Raw genomic sequence first — 24,203 nt, 5'->3', positions numbered from 1 at the left:
TCGGATTGTGTTTTAAAGCTGACATAAGTGTTCTGTGTGCTTTTGAGCACTTAGTGTCGAACTATCGGCGGTGATAATTTGCTCCCTGACCTAGTTTCGCCGCCAGGTCTATTGAAATTTGAGTGCATATGGATTCAAATGCCCCCAATATTTCGTAATTTACCGCACTAGGGTCCTCACAGATTGCCATATAACCCTTTATTTTTGGGAGGAGGTCTGCATAAAAGATTTCCGGGACCACGTTTGTCCACTTTAACCTTCTCCCCTGATCCACAGGGCGTAGGGCTGGCCTTATCTTAACGGGGCAAAAATAGGTCCCATAGAGTCCCCCCATTTCACCTCAGTAAGACAGTATTGTGGTCACAAAATGGGGAAGCAATGGTTGCATAGGAAACAACCCAGTGTAGGATACCTGAGGTCACAAATATATAGTCTATAATAGAACCAGGGTCTGAGCCCTTATAGGTAATAAGTCTCATCTTCCCCTCCGGGGTCGTTGGTTCAAATAGATTAAAGTTAGCTAACATCTCTTCCAATGCCTCTCCGGCCTTGGTGTGCTCAAAATGGGGGGCTTCCAACCCAGGAGGGCCCATAGGGTCACCTGTGCTACACATATTATTACAGGGGTGAATATTAAAATCGCCTAATAGGACGAACTCATCATTAGTGTCTTTATCTTGACCGACTGAAAGTAAAAAGGATTCTACGGTGGCGATATGATCATCACCATTTTCCCTATTCCAGGAATTATAAAAATTAATAAAGAAGGTTTTCCAGCTGGGGGAAACCTCCCATTCCATGATAAGAAGATTTGGTGGACAGCTATTAATAATTTTTAATGCCCCCTTAAGTTTTAAAGAACAAAAGGAGAATACGGCCTCCCTTGGCTCTACCGGTGATACTAGGGACTGTCGGGACGGCAAAGCTTGTGAAACCATCCAGCCAGAACCCAGGCGAGGTGTACCCTGTTTCCTGGAGTGCTATGATGTCGTGACTGATGACAAAACTAACCCATGCATCATCTCCCCTTTTGGCTCTGACACCAGCCACGTTCCAGCTAAGAATTTTACAAGCCGCAACCTCATTGAAAATGGAGGCCCCATCCATAGGCGCAAGCCTCGTGTACAGCAGTCAATCAATCACTTCTAGGCCTGACAGAGGGGCAAAACGATTACTCAGTGCCGGCCCACACCCCACAGTGGCACTAGATACTAGATGGGAATTAGGTGTCGGAGCTACAGTGGCTGTCCTTGAGGTATAGGTGCGGCCATGCACAGTTGAACGTGCTCCTCCCAGTTCTGGGGTCAACCCCCACCTCCTTGTTGGTAGTCGTTGGTCACCATAGGTCTTTACTGAGGGGGGATAGAAATAACCCAAGGGGACAAGTCTCAGTTGGTCGCTTTCTGATATGTATGAGCCATTTCAAAACAGCCTATCCGCCAACTTGGCCCTGTCAAAATAAATTATGACACAGTTCCCCTGGACGTTCTTCCGGCGCCTTCATATCCAACCCACCCTCCTCTCAAGGATGATCCTGTTGGAGATATTAGCCCCGCTGCAAGCATCATCACACCAGAAACGGGCCCTTACCATCAGGTCTGGGACGGATTCAAGCTCTCCCTCTCTAAGTGGGGGACCCCGATGAGAATGGCAACAAGTGGGGCAGCTTCGTGGGGTAGATCCAAGTCGACCTGACTGGCCCCTACCCTCTTGTAAGTAGGTGCATTAGATTGTTCAAAGGGGCACGCGGGGATGCTGAGGGGTGGTGAGGTTACCTCCCGACCATTGTGGGAGGTGATGGAATCCCTCGACCTGACGTTAGCTTGCTCCACCTCGCTACAAAGTGAATCCAATTCCCTTGTTTTGACCCCCTCATTACCACTTTTTCCATGCCCCTCAGGCCCCACGTTATGTCCTTTTAAATGCAAGGTATGTTCGTGCAAGTCTATCAAGAAGTGAACATTTCTTTAAGAGACCCTCCAAGCAAGTGTTCAAGGTGTCCACAATGTCCTTTGCAATACCCAGAAGCAGGGGCTCTATCCGGGCAACGAAAAGACCCTCCATCTGGTCTCCCAAAGAGTCTGATGCCACAAAGGGCTCAATAGGGGCGTTTTTTGGTTTTTCCTGTTTCCGCTTTGAGGATGGGTGAGACTGCTGGGTGCTTAGAGAAACGGGAAGCGTGGTGGTGCTGTCTAAAAGTGGACCAGCGCCAGAATTTCTTGGTGGGATGGGGTTAGCAATAATCACCTTAGGTTCAAGAGGAATATGGGAAGTGTTGGCAGGGCCCTGGATGTCCTGAGTATTGGGGGTAGTGGGTTGGACAGAAAGTATCAGGCCCAGCTCCTGTTCAGCATTCGCAATCTCCTTTGTAAGTGCCCCCACAGCAGAAGAGAGATACGTCAAAATAGAGTTCGAATGTCTTGGTACCTTCGCTTTACTTCCCCCCTCCTCTACATCAATGACTTTCTTGCGCTTACCCATCTTGCGATGTCAGGGGCTGTCCGTGCCCTGCCTCCTCCTGCCTCTGACTGTCGCAGACTGTCCCGCCCTTGTCCCGGGCTTCTCCATGCGTCCCGCGTGCGTCTGCGGGACAAGGGATGCCGCTTGATTAAGTACTCCTTGTGGTGAAGGGAGGGGCTGCCTGAATGCTCGAGCACCCGCTGGTCTCTGGGGCGAGTAGTCCGACCTGCAATTCTCCCCCTGGAGCCTCCGGTGATTCGTGTCCCGCAAAGCGGTACTCGTGAACAGTATTTCACAGCTGGTGGTGGAGGGAGGGGCTGCCTGGATGCTCGAGCCCCCGCTGGCCTCTGGGGCGAGTAGTCCGACCTGCAATTCTCCCCCTCGAGCCTCCGGTGATGCGTGTCCCGCGAGGCGGGACTCACAAACGTTATTTCACAGCTGGTGGTGGAGGGAGGGGCTGCCTGGATGCTTGAGCCTCCGCTGGCCTCTGGGGCGAGTAGTCCGACCTGCAATTCTCCCCCTGGAGCCTGCGGTGATGCGTGTCCCGCGAAGCGGGACTCACGAATGGTATTTCACAGCTGGTGGGGGAGGGAGGGGCTGCCTGGATGCTCGAGCCCCCACTGGCCTCTGGGGCGAGTAGTCCGACCTTCAATTCTCCCCCTGGAGCCTCCGGTGATGCGTGTTCCGGGAAGCGGGACCCGCAAACAGTATTTCACAGCTGGTGGTGGAGGGAGGGGCTGCCTGGATGCTCGAGCCCCCGCTGGCCTCTGGGGCGAGTAGTCCGACCTACAATTCTCCCCTGCAGCCTCCGGTGATGCGTGTCCCGCGAAGCGCGACTCACGAACGGTATTTCACAGCTAGTGGTGGAGGAAGGGGCTGACTGGATGCTTGAGCCCCCGCTGGCCTCTGGGGCGAGTAGTCCGACCTGCAATTCTCCCCCTGGAGCCTCCGGTGATGCGAGCTCCCAGTTAGGCAGGGGCCGACAGTGGCAGGGGACGACAATTTGGTGCAAAAACGGGGTCGCCCCAAAGGATGCAAGGGAAGCCCCCAAAGGTGTCCGTCCCCCCTCGCATTGCGGCCAATGGGGTGGCAGGCAATGTTTAAACACCCAATGACGGGGGAGATACGAAGCGCGATCGCGGCCCAGGGGGCATATAAGCGCCGCTCCCGCAGGTATGCTCCGATCCACAAGGAGCGGGGGAGCAGCACGGCGAAAAGGAAATCTTGTCCCACCCACCGACACTTAAAGAACAGCAATGTTGCAGGGCGGAGAAAGGGAGGACGCGAGGCAAAGGGGTACGCTGAGAACGGTTGGTACGAAGGCACACCAGAGGGCGATGCGCCAGAATAGGTCGACGCAACGTCAGATGCCGCACGGCTGGGTGAGCTGGCCTCAGGACAAAGACACTAGGATGCCTCATGGCTGGGTGACATGGTTACGAAGGGAAGGGGTAGCAAGAAGAGACGGCGCTCGCAGCCTAGCCCCACCGGATGGCAGGGCACAACAAAGTCGGACAAGGTAGCGAGGCGGCCTAACTCTGGCACAATGGATATCGCCTTCCCGCACAGAGGAGGCACAAGAAAGTCCAACCTACAAAAGAACCGCCCAGAAGGGCCAAGAGACAATATCAGGGAAATGTATAATGACATAACATGCAAATGTGAAAGATATACCTGTTTCCTTGTAACCCTAATAAACTGCGGCCAACGAATGACCACCACAAGACAAGAAGTGTAGTGGCTTTCTTGGCGGGAGGGGAAGTACAAAAAGGAAAAGGTAATGGGATCACATGTGGGAGTGGGGCAGAGTGCTGGGGTTATCAGCTGTGTCGGTCCTTGTTTTCTATGCTGTCCCTTGAATTGTCTCCGCTCTTTCCTGGTAAGTGAGAACTCTATGTGAGTTGCTCATCTGTAGCCATTATGGATGTCATGGCATTTATTACACAAATATCGCTTCTTTATTCCGTCTCGTACACACAGCCTGCAGCTGTTATAAGTATACACTTGAAAACGGTCGATTCTCTGGAGACTTTGCAGCGAAGTAACAACTTGCTGAATATACACTCACAAGAAAGTTAAAAAGCGCTGTGCACATGTTGATAACTTGGCATAACATACAAGTTTGACACATACACAACAGAAATGGAGCTGGGACGAAGACCCTTCTATGGTGTTGCATCCCCCCTGTTAGTATGTAAATATGGCTCCATTCCACCGGGACACCAGTTTTCGAATCTTCTGCTGTTGTTTTAATCAGTAATTACTTTAATCTGGAGTGTTAGTGCAATTGGCTGAATGGAGTCAAAGCAATCTTCTCCTTCTCAGAATGCACCTATTTCTTAAATGAAATCCCAAGACTGGAAAACTGGAGTCCCGTTGACATGGTCATCTGGGCACCCTATATACAAATTACTTTATAGATCACAGCCTTTCAGCTTGTCTATGACAGTTCTTTACCAATCTATCGAGAATGGACGGGGAATTTGTTCACACAGAGTGAACGAACCAATAAGACACTTTAATTGACAGTATTCTTGTGGGATAAATATACGAAAGGTCAATATTACTGTAAGCTACATTTTTCACGACATTGCAAATGTTGCAGGGCTACTGTACACACCCAAGCACAGTGGATGAGACAATGTGTTTGTCTAGGATACTATACATCAATCAATAGGTGACACTATAGTGCTCCAACACATTCTGTTGCACTATCCACACTTCTTGCTTAACCAGGCTCAGTGCTATAAATGGGCCAGTACTGAGTACCTGCACTTTTGACAGGGAGAGTACCGGCACTTCTCAGAAACCAGCATACCTGCACTTCTATTTTTCCATTTCAAGCACTGACCAGGCTGTTTACCATGGCCCTGCCTTCTTCAAGTTAGTAGTCACAGTCCCTCACCACAAACCGTCACTCCTGCATCAAACTATCAATGATCGGACACCGAGACACAGACCTTTGTCCCATAAACCTGCGGCTCCTTCCTGTATCTCTGCCTCAGTTGTGGAGAAGGAGTCAGACGACTATATGGCACCACATGCCATTGTGCTGGTCTGAACAGTAAACACACCTGGTGAAGCAATAAAACATTGACTAAGTACCACCTGATGATCATAATTATCACTAATTATGTGTTTTTTATTTATTACATTTATAAAGCGCCTGACTCACCCCGAATGGGGTTTCTCCGCTCTAAGGACAGAAATAACACACAACACAAGGGGAGAGGAAGGTTAGAAGAGCTGAGTCTTGAGTTTTTTCCTGAAAGACAGGTAGTTGACTTCCTGACAAAGGTCTAATGGAAGTTGATTCCACAATTTCGGGGCCAGATAAGAGAAGGATGCGAGGAATAGTGAACAGTCTTTTACCTTCAGATCGAAGTGAGCGCATAGGGGAATATTTAACTAGTTTTTCTGTCAAATATATTGGGCCCATAGAATTAAGGCCTGTAAACACCAAGCAACACACTTTGACGTGAATTCTCTTGCTGATAAGAAGCCAATGTAGGCTGTGCAAGAGAGGAAGGGAAGGGGCACGATATGGGGCGCTAGTCACCAGGCGGGCCGCAGTATTCTTCACCACCTGCAAGCTTTGTAGGTCAGAGTCCTTAGCGGATATCAGCAAAGCATTGCTATAATCCAGTCGACTCAGGACCAGAGCGTGAATTAACGTTTTGCGTGTGCTCATCGGCAGAAAGTGGGAAATATTCCGGAGCAGACTCAGAGCATAGAAACAGTATCTTTTGACTGCTGCAATGTGACCCTCCAAGTTAAGGTCTCTGTTGACTAGCACTCCTAGGTTTTTAACCACAGTCTTTGGGGTAGGAACTACACCCAATTCTTCAGGCCTCCACCCAGGAGACCATCTCGAAATGGCATCCTTGAACAGCATGATCTCCGTTTTCCCTGTGTTTAATTGCAGAAAGTTTCTCTTCATCCAAAGGGTGATAGTTTTCATACCTTCGGAGAACACTTTCTGGACATCAGGTGTGAATTTATTGTAGGTAAAGATCAGCTGTGTATCATCTGCGTAGGAGATTGGGAGAAACCCAACCTTCCGAAGCAGAGCAGCCAATGGAGCAACGTATACATTAAACAGAGATGGGCTGAGACAGGAACCCTGTGGCACACCTTTCGTTACATGACTGAATTTGGATTGAAAAAGGCCTAGAATAATTTGGGTCCTGTCAGTGAGAAAGTCCTGTATCCAATTCAAATCCGAGTCCTGGACTCCTGTGAGACGAAGTCTGTCTACTAGGATTTGGTGAAATATGGTGTCGAACGCGGCAGACAGGTCAAGCAGTAACAAAATCACTGCCTGACCTGCATCTGGCAGCATTCTTATATCATCAGTTACCTTCACCAAGGCCAATTCAGTACTGTGCTTCGGCCGAAATCCTAATTGGGAATATTTCAAACAGTTGGAGGATTCCAAAAAGGCTGACAGATGACTATTCACGTGTCTCTCCAAACGTTTACTGTATAGGGGTAACAATGAGATGGGGCGGCAGTTATTAATAACATCAGAGTCCAGCTTCGCGTTTTTACGGATTGGCATGATTTGGGCAACTTTTCAGGCTTTAGGCAGTTTACCCTCTTTGATGGAATAGTTCAGAACAGAGCAGGCAGAGAGGTTCAGCTAATTCTTCTGCCAGCTTCTTGGCAGACTTTGCGGGAATTAAGTCAGTAGGTGAGCCTGACTTAGCAGAACTTAATAAGTGTACGGTGTCTTGGACTGTTAGCAGGGAAAATTCTTTAAGAACACCCTGTCCCTCCGACTCGGGTAGTTGGGTGATATCAACATCATCCTTATGTGTAGTAGATGAGACTATTTTGCTATAAATATCTTCTATTGTTTGGGTGAAGTAGTCCGAAACATTGTCGCAGAGAGATTGGGTAGGTTCTTCTTCCGTGTCAAGAGTTTTAGGGTTGACAAAGGTGTTAAGATTCTGAAAAAGCATTTTGGAAGAGTTACCTGATTGTTCCAACTGCATGATAATTTGGTGTTTACGCGTTAAAATTGAAAGAGGTTCTTACAACCTTTTAATGAGAAAAAGAAGTCCGCAGGATAGATCAATGAGTTTACGCTATGTGCGATGGGCAGTGAAGATCAGGCCACAAATTTGAATTGTGGCAAGGCCAACTCAGCCTACCATCTTTCTGAGGTCATTACATTGGGTAATAGTAACACCTGTTATTTACAGCGCTTAACATCCAAAAAAGGTCTGGTATGCAAACCTGGCTGCGAAATGTCACAAATTGTAGTAATCCAATCTGTGTTATCCAAGTGCACTCTTAGGTATGATGCTTACAAGAACAGTTTTTCAAACACTTTGGTTGGAGCTACGTCTGTTGCACGTCGTCAATCCGTGCCTTGAAACAACATCAACATAGAGTGAGAAGGACCACTCCTCACAAAGATGTGCGCTCTGTAGCATGAGGAACCTCTCATTCCTTCAGGTTTCAAAATTGATAGTAATCAAAAACTGATATTCCACTTTTCCGATGATTCAAATATTTATTTTCATTATTCACATGTTCATAATGTTCATCTTATAATTTTACGATTTTTTCATCATTAGTTGTTATTCCAAATCTTTCGTAAACCCAATGCATTTCGGGTCAAAATCAAAGGACCCTTCTTCAGGGGTCTGTAAAGGAAACATACAGGACCATGTTAATTACCAACATATGTTATACTTCGTAATAAATCACAGTGAACAGAAAAGTAATGAAAATCTGACCAAACAAGTTATTAGAGAATTCCTAGTGTGATAAATGTAATGCTGGAAAAGCCAAACTCATTGCATCCCTCGTACGTAGACTCAACAAACTGACATTGAAACTGATAGCGGGCTGGTAGAAAACATGGCTAAAAGATTATCGTGAAGTCCACAATTTCCCGACAGCATGCGTCACAGGTTAATCACACGCGCGCCTTTCCCATTCTGAACCCAATGCATTAACAAAGCGTTCAACTGTTTACATTCCATCTATCACTTAATTAAAGACCAGGAACAAAACGTCTCCGTGAACGACTGGGGAACCATGTTCAACGGCTTCTATGGACTTTTAGCCAATCGTAAACTAAGGCCTCATCATGTGACGCTGGTCACGTGATATGAGTATATCGGCTTCAAAATAGGAAGTGAATACGGAAATACAATTCTCACAGCTGTATCATGATTGTGGTATCAACATGATAAGCGCTGCATGAGCGGAAACAAAAAGTTAATTAGAGACATTTATCAAAAACAAAAAATATTTTCATCACAAACGCTAGTAATCAAAAAAAAGTATCTGTGGATGCATTATACTTTTTTCAAACAATTGGATTTCAAAAAGAATCAATATTCTAGTAATGTGTGTGCAAAGAGGATCCAAGGTGAAGGACAGTCCATAAGCCAATGTCATTTACAATCAATCATTAATCATTATAAGAAGCAAGTGTATTCGATCCTTTCGTTCATCCCCACCGGTTGGAGGGAATTAAGTTTCTTTATCCCCAAAAACTCTGCTTGTAATCTTTGTTTATTGTTATCCATGTCTCTCCGTTGTTTCACCACCTCGAGAATCGTACATCTCAGTTGTGAAATTTGGTGGCGTGCTTCCATCCAATGATTGGCGACAGTAAATTTTATGTTTTCAAGTCTGATATTACTTTTATGGTCAGTAATACGTACTTTTAGTTTCCTTTCTGTTTGTCCCACATACACTTTGCCACATGGGCACTTGATCGCATATATGATGTTCTTAGTATCGCATGTAGCTGAGTGTTGTAATTCAATCTGATATCCTTTCGTAGGATGCGTAAACTGGTTACCTAAAATCATGTTCCCACCGTGTACACAATTCTGACATCTGGACATTCCTTTGTATGTCCTTTTTTCTCCCTTGTTGGGAGAGTTCAAAATTTCTTTTAAATTGTGTGATCTTCTGTATGCAAAGGTGATTCTCTTACTAAATAGTCCTTTCAAATCAGGTTCTCCTGAAATTAATGCCCATTGTTGGTTAAGGATTCGTTTGATTCAAGTTGCTTCAGTGGAATACTTAAGCACACATACAGTTTTTTCTGTGTTACATGGAACCTTTGATTCAAGTAACATGCTTCTAGATTTTGCTTTCACTCTGTCTAGAGATTCCTTCAAAATAGTTTCAGGATACCCCCTTATGCGGTATTTCTGTGTCTGAATCTCCAGAGAAGTAGACAGGTCAGATTTGTGACTGGTTATGCCCTTGAGTCTGGTGAATTGGGATGTGGGAAGGTGCTTTTTAAGTGTCTCCGGATGAAAGCTTAGAAATAATAAGCACGAGTTGCGATCCGTCGGTTTTATGTGCACTTTGGTGCTCAATTTGTTGTTGCACAAGGTGATTTTGACATCAAGAAAAGATATACACGATTCTTCTATGATGTGTGTAAATTTGATTCGCTCATTGTGCGTGTTTAGCAACTCGATGTTCCGTTCCAGGTCAGTCTTATTCTCTTTCCAAATTAGGAAAATGTCATCTATATAACGTTTAAACAATGTTAAGCCATTTTTCCAAATAGGATTCTCCAAAATGTGATCACATTCGAATTTGTGCATGTAAATATTGGCATATGCTGGCGCCCACCCAAAGCCCATGGATGCTTCATTACACTGGTTAAAGAATCTCTTCCTTGCCACTCAAAGTAACTATAGAACAAAGCGAATTGCATCAATTCCATAATGAGTACTTGTTGTGGTTCCTCCATATCACTCTGTAATAGAATCCATTCCAGTGCCTTTATTCCTTCACTGTGTGGAATCGACGTATATAGGGATATTACGTCTATAGTACACAATAGGTAAGTGGCGTCCACTTCAAATTGGATGGAATCCAATAATTAAAAAAAATCCGTGGTATCTTTGATGTACGTGACACACTTTTGTACAATGGGCTGTAGAAATGTGTCTACAAATCGTCCTATCGGTTCCGAGATGGAGCCACAGGCCGAGACAATAGGTCTGAACGGAGGGTTGATGGGATCCTTATGTATTTTTGGCAACATGTACAGTTGCGGTCTTCTAGGATATTTTACCTCAAAGAATCTTTTGGTTTTATCGCTGATCCAATCCATTGCTTTTGCATGGTCAATGATTTTCTGTAGGATGGATTGATATTCATGTGTGGGGTCTTGTTCCAAAGGCAGATAAATGCTTTCATTAGCAACATGCTTATTCACACTGTTGGTGTAGAAGTCTGTGTCCATAACGATAAGGGCACCTCCCTTATCAGCTTTTTGAAATGTTAATTTCTTGTCAAGACTAAGATTTTTTAACGTGTTCCACTCTTTAGTGGATCAATCAGTTTTGGTTGGTTTAGAGAATGGAATTTTTTGAACATCCGCAAGCACTGACCTTTCAAAGGCTTCAAGGGTCTTATGAGAGATTGGAGCATAAAATGTGCTTTTTGGCTTGAAATCCTTATCCCAATTTTCATCACTACCTACTGTAGGATTGTCCTTAAAGAGATGTTTTAATTTTAAAGAGCGGAAAAATGTAAACAAAGCTATTTCCATTTCTCCCAAAGATGATCTGTAAGTTGGGACAAATGTCGTGCCCTTATTTAACAATTTCTCATGTGCAGGAGTTAGTGGAATTGAAGAAATGTTAATTATTAAGTTGTTTTCGCCAACTGGCTCCTTGTCCTTCTGGCGACTTCTTCCTCTGTTTCCTTTTCCCTTTCTAGTGCCTGTGGGGGAGCGTTTGCTGCAGGACTGGTCTCTAAAAAAGATACCTGTTTTGTCGTATTGATTTGCTGTTGTTTTTGCACCTGTTGCACCGGTTTCCTCGTTTGTGCGATCCCCGAGTCTGAAACCACGCTCTCCTGTGATGAGGTAGCAGTAGTTTTCTGTGGTTGAGATAAAGGTTGCCATTTTTTCTGATTATAAATTTCCGCCCATGTGTAAACTTCCTCAAGTTTATAATCAATAGTGTTGCGGCTGTACTTCCGTACCTTACGTTCATTAACTTCTTTGGCATACCGATCTAGTTTGGCATTAATATCTTCTAGAGTTTTATCCAGATCTGGGATCTTATTTATTTCCATTTTCAATGTTTTGATTTCCTCTTCCAATTCAATAAGTACTCTTGATAATTCTTCAACGATTAACAAAATTAAATCCAAAGAACACTTATTAAGTATCTGGTACCATTTTTCCATGAATTTTTTGTTATTCCCACAGAACATCGGTTTTAGGGCTATTCTCAACCCCCTTGGTATCCTTTGGTTTTTGTGATAGTGGATCAAGGTGGTTGCATGCAACCTTTGATTGATTTCTTTTCTACCGATATACTCCAATTGTTTTAAAAGTTGTGCAGTGGTGGTCTTTTGAGTGGTAAAAAGCCTGGTCTCCTGAATGAGTCCATAAATTTCTTTAGCAGCATCTGCTGTGTATCCAAGTGTTACTGCTTTATTACTTGTTAATTGAGCAATGTCATCTAGTTGCATTTTGACAGAGGTTCAAGCCGGGATGCGGTTGACAATTCAAAAGTAATCCAATCTGTGTTATCCCAGTGCACTCTTAGGTATGATGCTTACAAGAACAGTTTTTCAAACACAAATTGTAGTAATCACTTATGAATATGATACCACAGAGGAACTTTAAAAATACGCTATTAAAGCCCCAATGATAAATTGCTGCAAGCGTAATTTTTTTATAAAGTTGTTGACTTAGCTAAGCAGGTTAATCTGCCGTACAAATCTGTGTGCAACAGCGTGAGCGCAAAATGTGTTCTTGTGACACAGATGGATTCATCCATCCTGGTGTCCCTCAGCCATCTCTCTCCCTTCCACTCCTAACACTCTGGTGTGGCCTTGAGTAGGCCAGAGCGCTAGATATGTATGTAATATATAATGTGCACAGTTCATTTTGCTTACTTAGTAACTATTGTAATTTGTAGCTCTATGAACCTGGAAGGCTGTGGCACTAATCCCAATAAAAATCACATGTTCACTATTCCAGATCACATGAAAAAGTAACATGTATATTTTCCTTTCTCTTCTAAGCAGCAGTTGGGTTTCTCCCATGAAGACTGGATCTTTTGTGGCATTACATGGTCTCCTTCATAAGTTGGTGAGCACAATTTGTTGTTTATTTGCAGCGCCGTCCGTTTTCACTTTAGCAGCTGCGCTTGTTTATTTAATTAATTTGCTGCGCACGCCGAAAGGGAGCGTTTCTACTGACTAATATAACTAGCATTTGAAATGCAATAGGTCTTGCATTTCCGCGAGTTTTAGCTATTGACATTGCAAGTAACAATGCCTTTTATTTTTATTTACAATTAAAACATAAATAAAAGGCATAGTCATTTTCAATACCAATACCTTAAACTCACGTAAATGCAAGACCTATTGCATTGCAAATGCTTCTTAAATACGTTGTTTAGAGTTATTTCCGTTTCAGATGCGACCTCAAAAATTATATTCACCCCCTTCCACATAGTAATGCAATTGATTTATTTATTTAATGATTTCTTGTGTTAATACTGGAAGAATCATCACTTTGTTTTCTGAGTACTGTACAAAACGCTTTCTTTCTGGCAAGGCAAATTAAGTGTTGTATTTATACTGTATACCTGAGCACAAAGTACACATTATAAATGTATCTTTATAATATTCATATATATGTGTGAATATTATCCTGCACCTCAACCGTGAGCCGCTTTTATTACACAACTGTTCCAGAAATGCAAAACTAGTGCACCACGCCCTACGCCTAGTTATTGAAAAACCGGCTAAAGTAGTTTCTAGTGAAAGAAGATTAGTAAACAGAGTGTAGAGTATCGGTGTCAGGGACGAGCGAATCCTATCATGGAGGTAGAATGTTTCTATTTACATGCCAGGTTTGAGATTTTGGAGCCTAAGTTTTAGACGGGAAGGCTCAAGTCTGAGGAGAAATACCACAGTAACTAGCAACTGTACACCCCACTGCTGGCGCTATTCTTATTTCTGTGGTTTACACCGCTATCATGCCACTTCGGGGGCACTTTGCAGCTCTGGCAACGAGGAAGTTTCATGAGGAATTTTTGTCGCCCATCTCATCTCTTTCAATGGAATCCGCGTAGGACAAGCGTTTTTGCGTGCGCTGTTGGCTTAGATGGTTTGACCTTCATATGATTTGGTCCTTTTTGTTGATCCCCTATAAGACCATCTATGTTCCGCCTTATAGGTCAGACGCAAGTGATATCTACTGTGGTGTCCCCACCCAGCTTACAGAATGCAGCAATACACAAATCTGCGTGGAGGAATTCTTTTTCCTTCTCTCCATGTTTCACCATGCAGGTCTGGGTCTTCTAAATGGAACCCAGTGCCCTCCTTGTATTTACCATTCATAGGCACACATACACCCAGTTAATATATACAGAATAGTCACACTGCACAGCACTGTATCAAAGCTGCAGTGTACCACTCATAGGCACACATACATCCAGCACATGCATTCAGCATGCACGCAGTGAAGAGTCTTGCATTCAATCAATCAATCAATCAACAAAATTTGTATAGCGCGCTACTCACCCGTAGGGTCTCAAGGCGCTGAGGGGTGGTCGGGGGGGGGGGGGAGAGGGGGGGATCGCTACTGCTCGAACAGCCAGGTCTTGAGTTGTTTCCTGAAGGAAAGATGGTCCAGGGTCAGCCGTGGGTGAGTGGGGAGGGAGTTTCATGTCTTGGCTGCCAGGTAGGAGAAGGATCTTCCTCCAACTGTGGATTTGTGAATTTGTGGGATGGAGGCGAGGGCGAGGCTGGCGGATCGGAGCTGGCGGGTGGGTGTTTAGAATGTGAGGCCGCTGTTAAGGTACTTCGGGCCCGTGTCGTGGAGTGCCTTGTGTGCGTGGGTGAGGAGTCTGAACGTGATCCTCTTGCTGACGGGGAGCCAGTGCAGGTCTTTCAGGTGGGCCGAGATGTGGCTGTGGCGAGGGATGTCCAGGATGAATCGTGCTGAGGCATTCTGAATGCGCTGGAGTCTTTTCTGGAGCTTGGCTGTGGTTCCAGAGTAGAGAGTGTTCCCGTAGTCTAGCTGGCTGGTGATGAGGGCCTGGGTGACCGTCTTCCTGGTTTCGGTGGGGATCCATCGGAAGATCTTTTGGAGCATGCGCAGGGTGTTGAAGCAGGATGACGAGACAGCGTTGAATTGCTTGGTCATCGTGAGAGAGGCGTCCAGGATGAAGCCCAGGTTGCATGCGTGGTCCGTTGGCTTGGGTGCGGTGCCCAGGGCAGGGGGCCACCAGGAGTCGTCCCAGGCAGAAGGAGATGGTCCGAGGATGAGGACTTCCGTCTTGTCTGAGTTCAGTTTCAGACGGCAGATCTTCATCCATTCTGCGACGTCTTTCATTCCTTCCTGGAGTTTGGCTTTGGCTGTGGCGGGGTCGTTGGTGAGGGAGAGGATCAGCTGGGTGTCATCAGCGTAAGAGATGATGTTGAGGTTGTGTTGGTGAGCGATGGCTGTGAGAGGGCTCATGTAGACATTGAAGAGGGTGAGGCTGAGTGAGGATCCTTGCCGAACGCCGCAGATGACTTCGGTGGCCGTGGATCGGAACGGGGGGAGGCGAACTCTCTGGGTCCTTCCGGTGAGGAACGAGATGATTCACTCCAGTGCCGCTCCTTGGATTCCGATGTTGCTGAGGCGCTGTATCAGGGTGTGGTGGCATACGGTGTGGAAGGCTGCTGAGAGGTCCAGGAGGATGAGGGCAGCAGTTTCCCCGTTGTCGAGCCGGGACCTGATGTCATTGGTGGCTGCGATGAGGGCCGTCTCGGTGCTGTGGAAGCTGGACTGTGAGGGGTCTAGGGCGAAGAGTTGTCTGTTGACGGTCTTCTCGATGACTTTGGCTGGAAAGGGGAGGAGCGAGATGGGGCGGAAGTTCTTGAGGTCCGTGGGGTCCGCGGTGGGTTTCTTCAGGAGGGCGCTCAGCTCGACATGTTTCCAGCTCTCCGGGAAGGTGACGGATGCAAAGGAGCTGTTGATGATGTTCCGGAGTTGGGGTGCGATGATGGAGTTGGCTTTGTTGAAGATGTGGAGTGGGCAGGGGTCGGTAGGGGAGCCGGAGTGGATGGTGTTCATCAGGCGGGTGGTGTCTTTGGTGCTGACAGGGGTCCAGGTGTTGAGGGTGGTGGTGGGGGGCTTTGTTCAGTGGTTTGGTGCGTGGTCAGTGCACCGATGCTGTTGTGTATCTCGGCGATCTTGCGGTGAAAGAACGAGGCGAGTGAGTCGCAGAGGTCTTGCGAGGGCGTGATGTTGTTGTTGCAGGCGCTGGGGTTGGAGAGCTCTTTAACTATGCTGAAGAGTTCTTTGCTGTTGTGTGTGTTGTTGTCCAGTCGTTCTTTGAATGTTGTCTTTTTGGTGGTGCGGATCAGCTGGTGGTGTGTGCGGGTGGCGTTCTTGAGGGCTGTCATGCGTTCTGCTGTCTGCTTTCTTGAGGGAGCGGCAAGTTTTCTTGGAGTTTTTGAGGTCATTGGTAAACCACGAGGGTTTCCTGCTGCCGGGTCTGCTGGGGGGATTCTTCAGTGGTGCGAGCTCGTCGGCGCAGTTGGTGAGCCACTGTGTGAGGTTGCGGGCGGCATCGTAGGGGGCCGTAGTGTTGGAGGGCGGGTTCTGGCTGAGGGTGGTGATGAGCTGGTCGGCATTATCCCTGTACTCTTCCCAGGCAGATGGACACCCAGCGAAGATACACCATTCATGCGCAGTGCAGCACTACACACCAAACCGATGTTGGCCAAGGGTGAGCTTAGAAGACACAGGATAAAAAAGACCTGTTCACTTCTACTGATCACTACACCGTATGTTGACATCACCCTGCTCGTGCTGCTTAACTCCTGGAGACTGTGATTCACGAGAAAGGCGTATGTTATGGTTCACATGCATGATCTGTGTTTGCCTATGACAACAAAAATCAGCATTAGGGATCCAGACATCAGTACAGTTGGGCACTGGGGGTAGGGGTGCACGTCAGTCACCATGAGTATGACTTTGTCTGTCACAACACTACTTCTGCCCATAATCTTCTCACCTACTTCTTACCAGCTTCTTACCAGATGTAAGATGTAGGATAGTAGAGAACATTTTAAAACATAATCCATCCAAAACCACGATGCTGGCATCCACATTGAATGTGACCTATTCTTTGAACAGCAGTTCTCCAAAATTGTGAATACCTTTTTTTTTGGCAGACTGAACTTCACAAGAAAACCTTACCTTATGTGATACCAGTCGTTCACATCTCCATTGTACGGTGCTTAATTTGAGCCAGTGGGGGCCACTGGCACTTATTGTTCAGCTTCAGATATTTAGAAAGTGCAAGAGATTGAAAACACACTGATGGGATGGATGGAGGAAGAGAAAAACTGCAATACTGTCAAAAATGGAAAATGCAGGAACCTGCAAGAGCGAGATAGCCTGGATAGAAATAACATTCTGGACTCCACGCAACATGGTTTCCGTTCCCGGCATTCCACTAAGCCAGCTTTAATTGTGGCTACAGAAGAGATCCATAAAGTGATGGACGGGGGAGGCAGAGCTGCACTCATCCTTCTCGTTCTGACCGCAGCTTCTGATACCGTAAATCATGCGGTTTTGCTGCAGCAATTGAGGGAAGCAGGTATTGCAGATGTGGTCTGACCCTGCTTACATCATTTTTAACATAACAAGAACAACTGATTAACTGGTATGGCCTGCAGTCCCAAATCTTTCATCTTCCATGTGGAGCCCCACAGGGGTCGGCCTTGTCCTCGACACTATTTAATCTATATGTCAGACCCCTGGCACGAGTTATTAAAGAACATGGCATTATGTTGGTTTTGTTCGCTGACGACACCCAACCAGTGGTATCAGTGACACAAAGTGTGGGGCTAACAGCGGACAGGTTTCGTAACTGCCTCACAGATGTGATGGCATGGATGAAGGCAAACTTTGTAAGATTAATATAGAGAAAACCGATGTCCTAGAGTTCGGTCAACTATCATCAGTATGGAGCCAGGCCTGGCGGCCTCCTGAGGCTGGCAATTGTCCAGTCCCTGTGCCTAAGCCCAGGTACCCTGGATTTGTGCTTAACAAGGACCTCAAACTTGGCTCACAGATAAATCAAGTTTCCTCTGCTTATTTTTTCACATCAAAAGTCCTGCAGAAAATCCTGCCATTTCTTCCTTTGTCACTTAGGAAAACAGTGGTCGGAGCTCTGGTTTTGTCCAGAGTCGACTATTGCAATGCCTATATTTAGGAGTTGACAAGGGACAGATCACAAAACTGAAATCGCTTCAGAATGCAGCGGCTCGGGTTCTGCTTTGTTTTCCCAAACACCACACCACATAAGCGGTGATTAAGCAGCCACATTGGCTTCCAGTCTGTCAGAGAGTGGATTTTAAAGCCCTATGCTTATTGCACATGTCTATTTACGGAGGTGGGGCGGTGGATAATAAAACCCTATTTTCTATATACCAGCCCCAACGCTGTCTCAGGTCTGCCAACACAGGATTGGTGTGTTCCTAGAATGAAAAGAGCTAGATAGGGAGGAAAGGGGTTCTCTTACCAAGCATCCATCTTATGGAACTCCCTCCCCATGACAATTAGGTTAGAATCCAACACGGCCTTATTCCGGAAACAGATAAAGACCTGGCTCTTAAAGATCCATTAGCTGCCTTCACCATACTCACCCAGCTCCAAGATACCTCGGCAAAAGTGCCCATTTTAAGCTCTTTAGTCAGTCTGTCAGATAAAAGGACATGGGGTGTCAGGTTGTGGATTAAAGACTACCGGCATTGGTGTCCAGCACCCTGATGTTTAATTGCAGTGACTGGCAGCTTCTGGGCAGAGTTTCGAGCCCCATCACGCTTTCTTTCACAAATTAAGCACTGCGGTTGCATTAGTTCACTCTTGATTTTATTATTTTAACTCAAGGTATTCAGAAGTAGGGTTTTAGGCATGGTCAAAATGGGCTCTGGCCCAGGGCCGCAGCCTTTCAGGGAACCTCTGTTAGAGCCAGCTCTGTTCTGTAGAAAGCTGTGCCTTGATGACCATGAACAGTTCTTATACAGATTGTTTTAAAGGCTGTTTTCCTTTAATTTGTTTTTAATATGAGTGATATGACCACGCAACATCCATAAAAAATCTTGTTTTAGATCAAAGCAGGACATCACATATGGGAAATGGGAGAGGGGGGGTCACAAAGAATATTTGGAATAATATTAGTGAGTGGCTACTGCATTATAATATCGGACAGACATGTCACTAGCCATGAAGATTTGATGCAAACACATTTAAAATTTGGACTAGTATGCCTGTTCACTGGCTAAGGAGGGCCTGAAAGAGCTGCAACTAAATCATAATTTCACATCTGTTTCAAAGGGGCCCCTCAAATACATTTGTCCGACAGCCTGCACATTTCTTAAGAAGTCCCTGCTTAGATGTTCTGGAAAAGCTTCTAATAAGGCTTAAGTTGGCACAGAATGCCGCCCCTCCATCTTGTAAGTATGACCAACACCCAGTGATGTGACTATCAGCTAGATTCATCATAGTCCCATTTTGTGAGTCCTTAATAGCGATTATTAAGGAATCGCTATTAAGGACTTGCAAAACGGGATTCATGTAGGAATCGCTAATTAAATTGTGATTCCTACACATTCCTTATTTGCGATTAGCAAATTGCTAATCAATTTGCTAATCGCAAATAAGGATGTGATTTCAAGGGTGCCAGGGGTGTCCAAAGGACACCCTGTAGCACCCCTGAAATGTAATCTACATTGGTGTTGCGCACACACATGTCCAAAGGACATGTGTGTGTGTAACATGCAACTTAGAAAAATGCATTTAAATGCATTTTTCTATGTTTTCGCTATTTACCACGAGGTTTGACCTCGCGGTAAATAGCGGCCCAAAATTGCGATTTCGCAATTTTTAAATGGTTCATGAATTGCATTTAAGGAATCTCAAATAGAGATTCCTTAAATGCAATTCCTCGCAAATGTGCGAATTCTTTATTAGCGAATTTTGCATTTGGGATGATGAATCCCAAATGCAAAAATTGCACTCGCAAAGGGCCAGATTCTCAGAATTTGGCCCTTTGCGAGCGCAATTAAGCTTGATGAATCTGGCCGTATATCTTGACAATCTGCTGCATGCAAACTGCCTGTCCATCGAAAAGAGGATTCCATAGAAGTCACTGCTTATTGTTCACAGTGTTGAACATTCTTTCTGACTCGTAGATTTCAGATGCACAGGCTGCAGTGCTTTCAGACTGGCTAGACATGTTTGCTAGACATCCCCAAGATCAGGTCTGTCTCCTCCAGCCTCAGAGCTTTGTTTATAGCCTCGGCAAGAAGGTAGAGCAAACGTCCTTTAGATCTCTGCTGGCTTCATTCTATTATATTTTTTACCAGAAACTTAAAACGTGTCTTTATAAACTGTAGTAATTATTAAGTGTGTGTTAGTTTTATCTCTTCATAACTAATGCTGCGCCATCTTCTACAGTGCCATGAAACGTCAGTGTAGGTGCGCTGTATACATTGGGGCTTATTTACAAGCCCCTTGCGCCACTTTTGCGTCATTAATAACATGGGGAAAGTGACGCAAAAGTGGCGCTAGGGGCTTCTAAATCTGCCCCATTATATATGCCATATCGTAACGGTCTCATACACTTACTCTTATCTAAAGTTACACTCAGCTCGAAATAACAAAAGTAAAGCACACTCTATGCCTGTTTTTTGTATATGCAGCTACTTTTTTTTATCGGAAGCTATGCATTGCTACACCAATTAAATACATTTTCTTCCAAAGAGTGTTTACAACAATAATGCCACAAGGACGAGAAATTCTGTACCTCTAAAAAGGTCAAGTAGGGCTTCTTCATGTTCATGATGTGCAGATTTCCAATGAGTAGCAGTGGTCTTGGTCCTGGAGGAAAGTTGATGTATTTGCCGCTTTTCAAACTATTTTTAAATTTTAAAAAGCAAAATAGGGTCAAAACACATGCCAAAGCGATGGCGATGGTGAAATCCATGATGCACGAAGAAATCCCAGGGCTGTAAGAAGCAGCAGAAAGGCAGAAAGATGCAGCGGCTCAAAGTGCTGCTAGGGCAATGACGCTTTCAGAAACCTGGCATGGGGTGTCGTTGGAGTCAGGTTTCACGTGAGAACGCTCGCATACATATTAACCCTTTAAGGGAGACTCAAAGTACACTTTCTAATCCCCTTCTGTTGTTTTGACAAGGCAATGTGGTTCCCTTTTGAACGCTTTTTAGATGGGAATTGGCCCTTTGCCGAGTTGTGAAATGCACCTGTAAAACAAATTACAATGGACGGGGCCAAATTACACAGAAGAGAAAACAAACTAAGCAGATTATAAATACTTGTTGTTTGAGACAACTAAGTATACGTGTAAAATTGTGTTCTTCTATTGCAGCCAAATTACTTCATATCACGAGCCTTACTTTCAGCCACTCTTGGATTTCCAGCCAAAACATGAGGCTGAACTGTGATTTCGAACTACATGCCCTAGAATGCTTAGGGCATTTTCTGAAACATGAACAAGACCAATACCTCATATGTTGGCTGCCAGTCAGCTTTGTCAGTGCTTGTTTTGTAATGTAATGTAAAAGACATTTATAGAACGCACTGTAAACCATCGGGCATCCTGTCACTAAAGAGTGAAAAACAGTAATAAACAACTGTAAACTAAAACAGCTAGAGGTTAAATTTTAGGAAAGAGGCAAGTTTTTATTTGTTTACTAAAAGGTAGATCTTTCATCTGTCACAGCTCCAGGGGTAGCTTGTTCCAAAGTCTTGCAGCAGCAACACTAAAAGCTTGACCCCCCCAGCTCAGCTCTTCTAATCAGGGGTACTTTCATCCAGTTAGCTGAAGAAGACGGAAGGCAGCGGGGAGGGACATACCAGCAGAATTTATTCTGCAGTGGCATGGGACCCAATCCATGCAGGGCCTTAAACACAACGCAGAGGGATTTAAAATAAACTCTCTGCACCATAGGGAGCCAATAAAGCTCCGCAAGTGCCTGAGAAGAGGAGGAATGACGGGTGCGTGTCAAAGCCAACTTGGCTGCCATATTCTGAATTCTCTGCAGTCTCCCAGTTAAAAACTTGGGAGACTCTAACAATAGAGAATTACAGTAATCTAACTTGCTCAAAATCACGCATGTTTGAGCAGGGAGAAGAGGGAGAATTTTCCTCAGGACCCTAATGAGGGAAACACAGTTCCCAGCGGGTTTTATCAACGTGTGTCTCCAAGGTAAGCTTCTCATTAAATGAGACTCCCAGATTGCGAACTGACTTAGATGGTAACAGTGGGGGGTCAGCAGGAATGGGCCAGAAGTCAGCTGGAAGGGAATAAGGCACTCTCCCACCCTCAGTGCAGAGAATTTCAGTTTTATCTGCATTAAATTGCAGGGAGTTGTTTCTTAACCACTGGACCACGTTCTGCATACAGACATGGAAATTCCCCAATGGGGATGACTGTACTCCCTCCAGTGATAAGATCAACTGAGTATCATCTGCATAGTTTACCACGCCTATGCCATCAGATTTAATAATATCCACCAGGAGACGCATATATATGTTAAAAATAATGGGGCTAATTGCAGAGCCCCTGCGGCACACCATGGTGGATCTTGGTAAACTTAGACTGAAAAAGGGGGAGAGCCACGGCCTGACATCTATCAGATAGATATGATTGGAGTTATTTCAGTGCCTGACCAACTACCCGAACTCCTTCCAACCATGGTGTTTTGCAAAACTATTTTGCTGGAACAGGTGAGACCCTTTGTCAATAAATAAAACAAAAAAACGATAGCAAAAAGTGAGATTCCTTTTGGTCTCAAAAGCTCACATTGCTTTAGAAGTCAATGGCACTGAAGGAACTACTTTGTGGGCAGATGTGCTCCTTGTCAGAAAGCAGGATGCTGTCACTTTACAGTGACGTTAACCAGTGAATACTTTAGGATGAACCATGAAGTATGCACTAGTGGGTGAAGGAGAATGTGACAAATGCAACAATGGACAAAGAGGGATAGCTGAAAGCCTCTGTTAGTAAGTATATTTTAGATATAAATTTAGTAAACCCGAAAGGTATTGGTTAATGCAAGACCTATAAACAGGACTGTCTAGATGTATGGTGTTAACTAGGGGAAGCCAGAGTAGCATTTGCTATCCCTGATTTGACATTTGTGGGCTATCTTTGATAAGCAGTGTACAAGCATCTAGTCTCCAGAGTAATGCCTACCGTGCATTGAGCGACCTGTTTAGTTTCATCAGTGTCCATTTATTGTCTTCTCCTGGCTACTCAGTCATAAATAGTAGGGATAACGATTGGGAAGGAACCAACCTCTTGGTGGAACAAAATAGTGCTCAACGTCATTTTCCTCTACAAATCTTCAATAAGGGAACTCCACCCATCTGCGCCCAAGACAGCTCTTGGTGAGTCATCATAGATGTTACCTGAGAGAGATTGACCCTCAGCAGTGTATGCCTGAGATATTGCTTGATGAATCAACCTTCTCAAAATAGCTGGGGAAACTTCTTTTCCTTTTGCACAGAGTTATGAGAAATGAAAAAAAATGTATACTCACAAATGCCTTTGTGTGCTATAAATCAATCAAACGGCATTTGTAAAGCACAACACTCTCACCCCTAAAGGTATCTGGCCACTATGTCTCATTTGAAGAGCCAGGTCTTGAGTCTCTTTCAGAAGACTGCAAGCGATGGGGCTGTACGGAGCAGAAGTGGAAGGTCTTTTCAGGTCTTGGCCACGATGTAGGATAAGGAGCATCCACCACTGTGGCTGCGAAGGATGCGGGGAGTGTGTGCGAGGGTGAGTGAAGAGGAGAGCAAGTGTCTAGTGGGTTGGTGGAATTTCAGTTGAAAGTTGAGATAGATAGGTCCTAGGTTGTGAAAGTCTCTGTAGGCATGAATGAGTATCTTGGACTGGCATCTTTTCTGGATGGGGAGCCAATGGAGGTCTCTCAGGTGGAGGGCAGTGTGGGTTCATTTGTGGAGGGCCAGGATGAGTCTGGATGTAGCGTTGTGTATGGTCTGGAGTCTTCTGAGGATCTGTGTGGAGATGCCGGTGTATAGGACGTTGCCATAGTCAAGGCGGCTGTGTCAAGATCCTGGACGACAGTCTTTCTGGTGTTGGTTGGAATCCATCTGCATATTCCGAGGAGAATACAAAGTGTAGGAGGAGGCGACTGCTTTAACTTGTCGCTTCATGGTCATTTGGCTGTCAAGGATAATGTCAAGGTTGTGTGTGTGGTCAATCGGTTCTTTTGGAGGGTCTGACATCTGTCCGGGAAGGTTTCTGTGGTGATGAAGGTGTTAAGGATGCTGATGAGTAGTGTGCTGATTGGGTTCGCTGCAAGGTTTTAGAGGTGGTAGGGGCCCCGGGGTGGATGAAAGACATGATGGCTGAGGTGGTGAGGGTGGTAAGCAGTGATCAGGTGGTGATTTATTTGCTGGTATTCACGGGTTGGTTGAGGTCATCAGGGATGAGGGTGGCAGGTTGGATGTTGAAATTGTTTTAGTTGTTTTGTTGGTGATCTGGCTGTGGAAATAGTTTGAGAGGTTGTCGCAGAGTTCCTGGAAAAGTTGGATGGTTTTCTCTATGGCTGTAGGGTTGGAGAATTCTTTGACTATTTTGAAGAATTCTTTTGTGTGGTTGTCTGCGTAGTTCATGCTGGTGGTGATGGGTGCTTTCTTGGCTTCTTCGAAGTGCCACTGATGGGAA

General features: G+C 45.3%; 1 protein-coding gene across 1 annotated transcript in view; it reads right to left on the bottom strand.

Annotated features, from left to right (window-relative positions):
- Positions 1–20,574, bottom strand: part of LOC147706983 (cytochrome P450 2K4-like) — a 524,789-nt gene extending 504,215 nt beyond the window's left edge. Inside the window, exon 1 of the mRNA XM_086926211.1 lies at positions 20,292–20,574. Within this exon, the coding sequence (XP_086782337.1) occupies positions 20,292–20,471 (180 nt within the window). The 5' untranslated portion in view covers positions 20,472–20,574. The remainder of the gene's footprint in view (positions 1–20,291) is intronic.
- Positions 20,575–24,203: the final 3,629 nt, after the last annotated feature.

This window comes from Lissotriton vulgaris, chromosome 6, assembly GCF_964263255.1.
Source record: "Lissotriton vulgaris chromosome 6, aLisVul1.2, whole genome shotgun sequence".
NCBI classification, from domain to species: domain Eukaryota; kingdom Metazoa; phylum Chordata; class Amphibia; order Caudata; family Salamandridae; genus Lissotriton; species Lissotriton vulgaris.
The sequence above is the reverse complement of the archived record's forward strand: the minus strand, read 5'-3'. Positions and strand labels throughout refer to the sequence as shown.